Source organism: Lycorma delicatula, chromosome 2, assembly GCF_047948215.1.
Source record: "Lycorma delicatula isolate Av1 chromosome 2, ASM4794821v1, whole genome shotgun sequence".
Taxonomy (NCBI): Eukaryota; Metazoa; Arthropoda; class Insecta; order Hemiptera; family Fulgoridae; genus Lycorma; species Lycorma delicatula.
In genome coordinates this window covers 197,629,232-197,641,513 of record NC_134456.1, presented here as the reverse complement: position 1 = coordinate 197,641,513, position 12,282 = coordinate 197,629,232, and the positions used below count along the sequence as shown (strand labels likewise).

General features: G+C 29.1%; 1 protein-coding gene across 1 annotated transcript in view; it reads left to right on the top strand.

Annotated features, from left to right (window-relative positions):
• Window positions 1–10,631, top strand: part of ncm (pre-mRNA-splicing factor nucampholin) — a 59,232-nt gene extending 48,601 nt beyond the window's left edge. Inside the window, exon 11 of the mRNA XM_075356950.1 lies at window positions 3,488–10,631. Within this exon, the coding sequence (XP_075213065.1) occupies window positions 3,488–3,675 (188 nt within the window). The 3' untranslated portion in view covers window positions 3,676–10,631. The remainder of the gene's footprint in view (window positions 1–3,487) is intronic.
• Window positions 10,632–12,282: the final 1,651 nt, after the last annotated feature.

The window sequence follows — 12,282 nt, the reverse complement described above, 5'->3', positions numbered from 1 at the left end:
GTTTCTTTTTCATTGCCGAACCAGTTTTCTCAAAATTAGATATCCATGTTTTAATTGCTTGTGGTGATGGAACACGGTAGTGCCATCCCAGATTAAAATGACGGTGAAATTCTCTACGCGTTCCATCCACACTCATTGTTTTTGTAAAATGCTTTGTTAGCAAATGCACGTTGCGCACCACTCCAAGGATCCATGACAACTAAATGGCAGGTTAGGTTAGAGAGGCTGGCGCCACTTATCAAGTGGTACCAATCACCCATGGCTACCAACACAACTTTCAAAATTTCCCGTTTCTTTGAATCACCCTTTACTTTTGCATATTTATATTGTGTATAAATATATAATCATGTACAGTATATGTAATACCTACCTTACTTAAGTTGTTAAAATAACAAATGTTACTTTATTTTAAAATCGAATGTAGGCTATTCAGAATTAATTTAGGCTAAAATAAAAATAATATTATTGATGAGAGTTCATTTTTAACCTGATAATTTTTTGGAAATAAATAAGTATGTATGTAATCTATGGAAATTAAAAAAAGTACAGGGCAGAAATGGATTCTAATAAGAATTAGCTCATAATAATTATATGAATTTTGTAGCAGCTTTAACTGTCACATAAAAATTAAATAATCAGAGTTAATCGTTAAACAATTACAAAAAAAAAATCTTACCTGTTGTAGAAATAAAAGTTCATAGACAGTATGTAAAAAAAAAAAAAAAAAAAAAAATACTTTAATAAAATAGGGAACATTTGTGCAGTGTTAATAACAAAATGTTTGAAACATATTTCCTCCAATATGGCACTGAAAACAAATGCACCATTCCAGTCGCACCATGGATTGTGACTATGCCACTTATGTAGTTGTAAATGGCTCAGTTTTTTTAAATTTATATCATATTTACTATAACTCAAATGCAATTTATTTAAAAATTATCCTCTTATTTAATATTGTCATACTATACATAATTATAATTTCTTTTTTAAATTTATAATATTAATAGTGTGGGTAAAACAGGAAAAATTACCGACTGTCAAGTGATTTTATGAAGGCCTTAAAAAAGTAAAATAGATTGCTATAAATAAAAGTTAAATTGGTGAATAGACTAATAATAATTAAAAAATTAAGCGTGTAGCAAAGTTGTTGATTTATTAGCCTTACCTGTTATAAATCAAAAAGTGCAAAAAAATTGTAGTCTGAAAAAATGAACTTTTTTTTTTGGTTAAGTTAGCATTTCTTGTCTACATGTAATTTTAAGGCCCAATCTTTTTATAGAAACAACCGCTGTCTCACATTTGCATGGTACTTTTTGAAATCATCTTAATTGCTTTGTCTTAGTTTTTAAAATTGTATTCCATTTTTTCTTATCAAGCATTTTATTCATCACATAAGCTTAAAGTATATGCATAAAAAAGTAGTGTGGAAATTTTGTAGCATATAAAAGTACCAGTTCTTACCAGAATTTTAACTTGAGACCTCCTTTCAGCTGAAAAGGGTAAGATTACCATGCTGCTGTGAAGGCCTTTAATTTATCATTCTTTATTCTTTAAGACCTTCAGCGTGGTGCAGGAAAATAAGTGTATTCGCTAAGCCTGAGCTGTATGGGTTGTAAGTTATAATGAGTGATCATTGTTGGAAGAGGGCATATGAAAGTATGAAAGTGATAGTAAGTTTAGTAAATACACTAAGGAAATGTCTGCCAAGCCATTTGTATCGGTGGAATTCTGACAGAGGCCAAACAGGTCACTTTGTTGTGAGGTTTAGAGAGAGGGTCAAAAGAAGACCTCCAGTAAAGCCTACAGGGCTAGTTATGGAGGGTATGGTATGGTGACTGGGATCATCACAAGATGGGTGTTTTCCCTTATGAGGGTCAGGATGTATGTCCATAAAAGACTTGTATAACTTGTAAATGTATCACTCAACATGGTGAACTACCTTTTTTTCATAGTTTACCTCTGTACCATATTGTAATTTATGAAGTAGTTTTTTATGTTTGTTTGAAGCAATATCTTTATTAAGAAAATAATAAATTCAATAAAATGAAAAAAAGAAATTATTGTTACTAGAATTGTCTTTAATCTATACCATATACAGTGTAATCACTTTGCATTTGGTAATTATTTTTTTAGGCCTTCATTTGATTAGCGTGGTTGAAATAATATTTTATATTTGTATTATATTATTACAAAAGAAACAAATAAAACTATAAACAATTACAAGAAATATGGAAACCATGAGTACGAAATGAGCACTTTGAAAAAAAATAAGTTAAAAATTACCAAGATGAGGTATGCACAAATTACTTCAACAATAGCGTTGAAAAAATCTTTCAGAGTGATAGCACAACATAAACTAATTCAAGCCCTCTGATTCAACACATCATTAGTCCCTTGACATAGTTCAGTATGACATGTTGCGTAATTAGCGCTCAGTGTGTTAAAAAAAACTTGTTCTTTTTTGTTTTATGTTTGTACTGGTTTAACATTTAGTTGAAGTGCACTCATAGCTGAACTGCTCTGTGGTCAACTTTTTCAAGGGAATGTAGGGAAAATAATGAGTGTGTTGTTTTATAGCCCAGAAAGTGCATTCCTTCATTTGGTTAATAAATAGTTGTCAGTGATACTCTTTGTTGCGATTTATATTTCTTATTAAGAGTGATAACTTCAAGTTCTCAAAAGGTATAAGTTGGGTTTTCTAATAGATTTATTTACTTTGTGGCATGAGTGGTAGCGTCTCGGCCTTTCATCTGGAGGTCCCAGGTTCGAATCCTGGTCGGGCATGGCATTTTCGCAGCAAAAAAATTGTCATTCATCTCATCCTCTGAGGCAATACCTAACGGTGATCCCAGAGATTAAAAAAAAAATAGATTTATTTGTCTGCCTAGTCATATTAAATTCGATTAATTGCTAAATAATAAAAAATCTTACTTCATTACTTGTAAGAAAAGTAAAATCCTCTCATTCAGCTACACTCATTTTGCATTTCTTAAGAGATACCGTTGTAAAGCTATACCATTTTATAGCTTTAATTTGTTGGTTGTAAAGACAGACTTGCATGCAGTTGTTCTTGTCAGATGACTTTGTTTTGCTTATTTTATCTTTTAGAAATTCTGCCTCAATAGGTCTTTTGTTAAGAGTTCTTTAATTGTAATTAATTTATGTATTTATTTGTGTGAGATGTTTCTTGAACAGGTTTATCTGTTTCCTGTAACATTATCCATGTATTGAGGTAAGTATCAGTTCAGCTTTTCATTATCTTTCATATATTTTGTGACTGAAAATTTACTTAAGTAACAGTTTATTCACATATCCTTTAATGAAATCTTTTGCAGACTTACCTTACCAAAAATTTGTGTAACTTAATTACCTGAAAGATGTTTTTATTTTTGTATTTCTGTTCTGTGTTAATTTAGCATAAGAAGTTCAATGTAAAAATTAATAATACTGAGTATGTACATTTAAAATTATTAACTTGTGATTTCAGAATCATCTTCAGAATCAGATAATAGTGTGAGGAAGAGAAAAAATAAAAAGAATTCAAGTCAAAGTAAACAAATGAAATTGAAAGAACGTGTAAATAAAGAAAAAAGTGAGAAAAATAAAGAGAAAAATAAGAATAAAACAAAAAATTTAAAAAGTTCACAAAATGTAAAACATAAAACTAAAAGATGATCATAGAGCCTTAATAAATCTACAGGCCAGTTATTGTTTTTATTTTGTGTTCTGGAATTACTTTTATGTTAAATCAATTTGAATTTAAATCAAATCAGTTTGAGTAAATTTTTATTAAAATTTTAATTTGTAAAAATACATATGTACTTTTTTAGTGAAATGTTAATTGTAAATAGTAGATATTAGATAATTTATATGTATTCAACAGTACTGTAAATATAAATGTTTATAATTTAAATCAATAATATTGATTTTTTAAAATTTTCTTATTAAAATGTAATCTACTTTGAATTCATTTTCTTTTTATATCATTGTTTATAACTGGTTAGTAAGTAGAATCATTGGGCTGTATTTTCATTGAAAAGTATACAGGGTTTGTATTTAAAATTAAAAGAATTCTGTCTGCTGTGCAGCTATGAACTGTATTAAGCCATGAGTGCTGAAGCCCTTTTACATATATTGGTAAAATGTGAAAAATTACCCTATCATACCTCAGATACTCATTGCCTGACAATTTTTGGGGGATACATCTTATGGCCCAAACTGGATCCCAGTTTGTAAAGAAGGGTGAAATATTATTTTCTTTTCCATAAAGAAACTTACACCAAAAAAAAGAAGAAATTATTGTTCTCTGTGAAAAATAAATTTGATTGTCTTTTAAAGAGTAGATCTGAAACTGAGTGATTGGTATTACTTATTATTATGCATTAAATGATTAAAAACTTATATAAAGTATGTGAAAATAAAAAAAATAGCAAAAGGTACAGTGATCCTACTGTTCTCTATATGAGGTTTGATAAAAAAAATATGCAGAGTTTTTAATTTCCTGGGCTGTATAAGTCCAATTGTAACAATTTTTTGTTGTTGTGTTGGTAACTTATCTGTAATGTATGTTTACACTGGTGGTCATATTGGATGCTTAGTTTATTGTTGGTTGTCGAAAAGGTTACATGTGTTTTGTTATGGTCAATTATTTTTAACTTGTGAAAGAAATGGGACAAGAATTTGCTTTAAATTTTGTTTTAAGAATGGAATAAAGTAGAATACAATATTAGAAATATTGAATGTTGCTTTTGGTAATTCTTCTATGCGTAAAACAAGCATTTACAAGTGGTAAGAATGTTTCCAAGATGGCCTTGAAGATGTTGAAGATGACAAGTGCTCTGTTTGTCCCAGCACATCAACAACCAGTGACAATGTTAAAAAAGTGAAGAAAATGATAATGGAAATTTGCCAAATTACTGTCAGAGAGGTTGTTGATGTTAATATGTTATTTGGCTCATGCCAAGCAATTTTTTCAGATGTTTTGGGCATGAAACATGTGGCAGCAAAATTTGTTCCAAAACTGTTGAAATCTGACCAAAATCAGTGCTGAATGAATGTTGCTCAGGAGTTGCTGAATGAACTGAACAGTGATTCAGAACTGCTCATAACTGGTGATGAAATATGGATGTAGGGGTATGATGGCGAAACTAGGCCTAATCGACCTAATGGTAGTTTTCTGAAGAGCCAAGACCAAAAATACTTCTCAAGTTCGATCAGATGTGAAGGTTCTGATCGCTGTGTTCTTTGATTTCAATGGCTTACTATATCATGAGTTTTTGCCACCAGGTTGTACAGTCAATAAGAATTAGTATCTGGAAGTTCTACGCCATTTGTATGAAGCAGTCCGAAAAAAATGCCTGGATTTCTGACAAAACAATTCATGGCAACTGCATCACAATAATGTATCTCCTCGTACTTCACAGCTTGTTTGTGAATTTTTGGCCAAAAGCAACACCATTATGTTGCCTCAGCCTCTTTATTTGCCAGACACGGCTCCTTGTGACTTCTTCCTATTACCTAAGCTGAAAAGAACCATGAAAGGATGAAGTTTTGACAGCATTGAAGGGATAAAAACAGAATAGCTGAAGGAGCTAAATACCGTACCAAAAATTGTGTTCCAGAGGCGCTTTGAAGATTGTTAAAAGCATTTACATTTAATGTAATGAAGGCACTACATACAAAAACCACATACATAGCTGTATGTCATTCCCCAAAGAGGGGGGGATAAATAGAATATCTGTATTGATTTCTCAATTTTCTAGAAGTTCTCAAGTGCAGTTGAAAGATTTATAGAATCTGTTCGAAAAATAAAAGATGCAATGGTATTATTGCTCTGAGAGTTAATAGGATAGCAACCACTTAGAATATATCCCAATTTGGTTTCTTGGAGAACAGGATATTTAAAGTTTTGAATAAACTTCGTAGGTAAAATAAAATTCAAGTAAAATTGTGCTCCAATAAGTATGTCAATTTTGTTTGTTATGTTAAATTCAGGATCTGCAAAAAAACAGATTATGAGAAAAATTAAAATGCAAAATATCAAAGGTACATGTTGGTACGCTATCTGTTATTGCTGTTAAAATAGCACATGGCAATTGAAATGAAAAGTTCATATTTAAAGAATGTAATGTCAATACACTATATTCAAAATGAGAAAGTGTATTATTTATTCCTAAAATAGAAATACCATTTTTTATAAACGGAACTTCTAACCTTTGTTCAAATTTATAAACCAGGAATTTATAACGTTGAAATCTGAAATTTTCAGATTTCAACGTCGAAATATCCAGTTTGATCAGTTTCGGCGTGACATCTGTACATGTGTATGTATGTGCTTTGCATAACTGAAAAAACAATTAGTCGTCAGATGTTGAAAGTTTGGATTTAGGACTGTTGTAACTTCTAGTTGAGTAACCCCTTTTGATTGCAATCGACTGTACCAAATGTGTCCAAAAAAGCTCAAATTCCAAATAAATCTGGATTTTGGACTTTTTCATAACTGCAGTAATAAGCCCTCATTGAGAGCTTTTCAGTGATATATAATAATAAGTGGCATTTATTTTCATTGGTTCTATAGCCAAATGAAATTTCAATTAATGAAATACTTGGGTCTTACAAGTGGAAGGCACATTGGTTCGAATCAGACCTCATCTCCTTTTTTTTAATTTAAATATACTGATTTATTAATAATTATTAACCTCTGATTCTAACAAAAGATTACGATAAATAATAATTCAATAATAACTATAAAAAAAAATGAAAAAATATCAGAAGCTGTTAATAAAATAAAATTTTATGTACTTTTCATTTAAAAAAAAATGTGTATGTAATTTAATAGCTGTAGAAGGAAGTCATGTGTTGTTGTCCACATCAGATTTTTTATTTTCGACAACCATTGTTTGTCCATATTATCTTTACAGACAGCTGTCAGCCATTGTTGACCTGGTTTACATGGATTTGTTTTTTGTTTTGGGTCAAATACAGTCCTTCTAAAAAATATATAACTCCCAATCATAAAACTAACAACAAATTATTCTGCATGTAGTCTACAATATCACTGTACCTTTTGCTGATTTTCTTTCTTTTAAAGCCTTTTAACTGTTCAATAATAAATAATAATAATCAATAATTATGTATTTTCATATTTATTTTTAATATAAATTAAATCCATTTTTTACAGAGAATATTTTTTTTTTTTGTGTTGCTTTCTTATTAGAAAAGTAAGTTATATTTCATGCTGCCTTTTGAATTGCGAGCCTAGCTGTGACCATCAGATGAATTGCCTGGTAACAGGTACTAAAAGTATCATTAGTATAATGATTGGATGTGGATAAGAAGCAATACAAATTATTAGTTGTTTGCAGGCAATGACAGTATCTGAGTTGCGGTGGGTACTTTTTGAGAAGAAATAATAATAATAAAAGTGTTTGTTAATAACAAACAAATTGTTTATTACAAACAAAATTCCTAAAAAAAAATATTACGACTCCATACAGTTGCTTTTATACAAAACAAAATATAGTTTTACCTACACAAATAGTTATTACTTAAAATTAAAGCACTGTTAGGCATAGCTAGCCTATAACCATAATGGCAGCTATAACCATCTACCAAGCTGGAAACTAAATCTATTTATATCTCTTCAGAATGAAGCTCTGGAGATTAATGAATAAAATAAAACTTAAAAAAACAAACTTTAATTTAGCAAGGTGCATTTAATATCGCAACCAGTTTTAAGGTAAACATCAGTCATAAAGTTAAGGTTAATATTACAATCTAAAGATTATGAACAAAGATCTTTCACTCCAAATGGGCGTAAAATAAACACAAATCTTTTGACCCTAAACAGCAATGAAAAATATAACTTGTCTTCAACATAATCGTTTCACCTGTCAACTCCCTTCTGTACCTTATAGCCTCTGAAAGTATATCCAAATAGATTATACCAGTTTATCTGTCCATTTGGTATATTTTTTCTTCTTCCATTGTTAGTCTTTCTTTACTAAACCATGCTGATATAATTTTATATGAAATTAAAATCTAATCTACATCTAATTTTACATGTTAATCTAATTTCTACCTTTGAAATTCATAGTATCCTGCTTCTCCCCGTTATTATAAAACTAATAAATTCTAGTAAATTCATTTCTTTGAAAAGTGTGATGCAGCATGGCTGACTTGGTTCTAAATAACATATTCATAAAATCTTTTATTATCATCCATTGTATACACCCCATCCCTCAATTAAATATTTAACCTTTAGTAAATTTTGAGAAAACTTTGACTTTCTAACTGCTCATTCCTGGTTACATCCTTATCTCACCTATAAGCCTTTTCATCTAGTTCCTGTAGTGATTTGTTCTCCTTACATTGAATTCACACCTACGTTTTTCTGCTAATAGCTGCTGTGCTTTAAACTACTCTACCTTGTTCCTAGTAACTTCTTCTGTTATAGTATAGTTAACCAACAATCCAGCAGATTTAAAACTCTCAGAGTATATTTTAAATGAACATCCAGTATAAAGTCAATTTTAAGTTCAGTATTAGTTTCAAAGTCGAGAATGTAGTTTAGAGTGTATAGGTAAACAAAGAATTTTTTCTAGCTAAGATCTCTGAAAATTTTCTATTTCCTCTTTGGCACTACAGCCCATACTTGTGCTTTATAATCTCATGCAAGTCATTAATAAATATGGTAAACAAAGTTTGAAGAAGACATCCCTGATTTAAACTATTGTTTAAGCAATTAAAAGATAAATATATTATTATTGAATTAAAAGATTAATATGAAAATAAAAAAATTATTGTTTGTTATTACTTATTACTGTTTACTGAACAGTTAAAAAACTTTAAAATAAAATAAATCGGCAAAAGGTACAGTGTTACTGTAGCACCTATATGCAGAATAATTTGATGTTAGATTTTTGATTGGGAGCTATAAATTTATTAGAAGAATTGTATTTGACCCAAAACAAGAAACAAATCCATGTGAACCAGGTCATTGATGGCTGTAAAGATAATGTGGACAAATAATGGTTGTCTAAAATAAAAATAAAAAATTAGTATTAGATTATTAAACTAATTATATGTTATTTTATGGTATAGCTGTTTAATAACATATCCTAACATAATAGAGTGATAAAAAAGTTCATGTTGTATTCTGCTGTGCTAAGAACGTATAAGCAATGCAATGGTTGGAAACGGTACATATTACTGCTTAATTTTATCATAATACCAACATATTTCTTGTGACAGTATGCAAACAAGATGTGTGAATGAAAAATAAAAATGTGGACTTCATTATTAGATGGATGTGTTCTGTGTTCAAACAGGTTACCCAAGAACACCACACATGGCATATTCATAACTGGGTTTTGCAAATTATAAATGCATTGTAACTACCAAACCATAAATGTTTAATAACAGGTTGTCCATAACCCCCTATCGGTTTTAGGGATGAAGTAGCAACTGTGCTAGAGTGTGTGCTGGTTTTGTATACAGTGCCATCAGTATATTAAATGTAAATAGTAATACTTAGGTATGTGCAGACTTCATTTGTTGTATAACTTCTTCGAGAAATTACATAGAAACTGCTATTTTTATTTGTAATTTGGGTTGAAGAAGAAGACACCTGAAGGGGTAGATGCAATTTATAACTGTAATGTAGTTATTCCTCCTCAAAAGAGTAAAATGTTTATGGGTTGTATGTAAGAACATTGAAGACATTTGGTAAAAATAAGGTACAAATAACTTTCAATATATTTGATTCAAATAAGTTCTTTTATGAATTTTTGTGTCTGGGTTTTGAAAACTAAAATTAAGTAAATTTAACTCCCATTTTCCAATGCAAATTCCACACAAAATAAAAATATGATATGACAGTGTATGATTTTCCTTTCACAAAGTTCCTACTGATGATTCATTTTATTAAAGTTAATAGAGGTACTCCATAATTAGTCTTTCACAACTGATTAACTAAAAAAAAAGCCAATATAATATTATACAATCTATATTTTAATTATTAAAATACTTGTCATTTGGTTAAAAGTGTAATTTAATTACACTTTTGACCATCTGTTATGACATCTATTATGCATGTTGCATCATGATACGTTATATTATCCCTTCTCTACTAAGTTTAACAAAATATCCCCATTCTCATAGTCTAATTGATAAAAAAATAAATTATAAATGTAATATATGTTCCAGAAAGTCCCAGATTGAACCTGTTTTATGATAAAATTTTTAAATCTATCATAAAATTGGAATATCAGAGCTAAAAATCTAATAATAAAAAGAATTTAAACATATATTTTTGTGTAACATGTAATGTGATGATTATCTGCAGTATTTAAAATCTTTTTTCTAGGGATGATGGATAAACCACTCGAAATCATAAAAAAACTCTATATACGTGTAGCTGAAAATGTTGTGATGTAGCTTTAGAATATTTAATTAAGTATTTTTAATTCAGTTTATTTTTATTTTTAAAATATTCAGTTTTGTGTAATGCTCATTGTTGGTTGTTATGGACAAGAAAATGATTAAATCTTAATTTCTTACAAACATCCATAAGAGCATGAGAAATGTAAACTAAATTTTATATGTTGCAATAATAAATACATAATTATGATAATTGATTTTGTGTGTTATATGAAACTTATTCATCCAGGTTTATCATGTGTCATTGACATTTAAAAAAAAATTATTTGTTTCAGTTCATTGTTAATGTTTCTGTTTACGTGACATGTTTGTTAATATTTCATGTTCAGAGTCATGCAAACCCATTGTACAAATTGTTTATAAGATAGTTGTGCTGTCAGCCGTCTTTTAACTGCATTATTGAGGGTCACTGTCTCCATATATACTGGTAAAAATTGTGGGTTAAAAGGGATAAGCAGGGAAATGCTGAGTTGGTAATGGAAGTAATAAATAAATAAAAAAATAATTGTCAGTAAAATTGTCTTTCCATATAATAAACTAATTAGATGTTAGGAACAATTGATGTTGCATAATTGAAAACACTAACACACACACACACATACACATGAATATATATATATATATTCATAATTCATAATTATAATTAATTCATAATTAAATATTGTCAGTTAATTGGACAACATGCATAATTACTTTACTTAAAATTATTTTTGTTTGATTTTTAATTTGATTTTATGCCTTGATGTCATATTTTTACATAGGTAAAAATTTTTACTATTTAATTTTTAATGTTAATTTTAATTAATTTTCATATTTTTAAATATTGTTATAATTTAATTGAATAAAAGTTTAAAATAAAAAAAACATAAAAAGATGAAAGGTTTTAAATTTTAAATAAAATAAATAAAGCATGATATGTTATTATGTTTTATGAAGTTTGTAATGCAATTTGAGATGAATATGTAATGCAGCTGATGCGAGTAAATCGCAAAATCACTCCTGCATATATAGTGGAATAAGGTAATCCATCCTACTTTATATATTCTGTACTTTGGTTGATGTTATAAAATACATGTATTTGTTTGTATATAGTACAGAGGAGTATGATTCTTAAAAAAATTGATTTAAAAAAAATATATATATAAAAAAAGTTTTGTTTTTATTTTTGATTTTAATTTCAATTTGGAGGAAGGAATTTTTAAGAATTTTAAATCTTAAGCATAATATAAAATTATTTTTAATTGTGATTCTAATATGTAATTTGAAACTAATATTTGTAAAAGTTTATGTGGAGCAACTGATGATGCGAGTAATTTGTGAAAGCACTCTTGCATGCATATTGGAATAAGGTAAGTGTCATCCTACTTTATTTTATTTTTTAATTCTGTACTTAGGTTGATCAGATACATATTATACACACACACACACACACACACACACACACACACACACACACACACACACACACACACACACACACACACACACACACACACACACACACACACACAGAGAGAGAGAGAGAGAGAGAGAGAGAGAGAGAGAGAGAGAGAGAGAGAGAGAGAGAGAGAGAGAGAGAGAGAGAGAGAGAGAGAGAGAGAGAGAGAGAGAGAGAGAGAGAGAGAGAGAGAGAGAGTGAGAGAGAGACACACGCACACACAATGTGAATTGTATGAAATGAAAACATTTCAACAATTGTTAAATAAAAGGTTATATTGTCCTTTTTGAAAAATAGATTTAACATTTCTTGAAAAACATGTATTGACAAATTTTCTGCATGGTTTTAAGAAAAAATTGTCTATCACTCAGTCATTTCTCAGTTTTTATACAATATTTAAATAG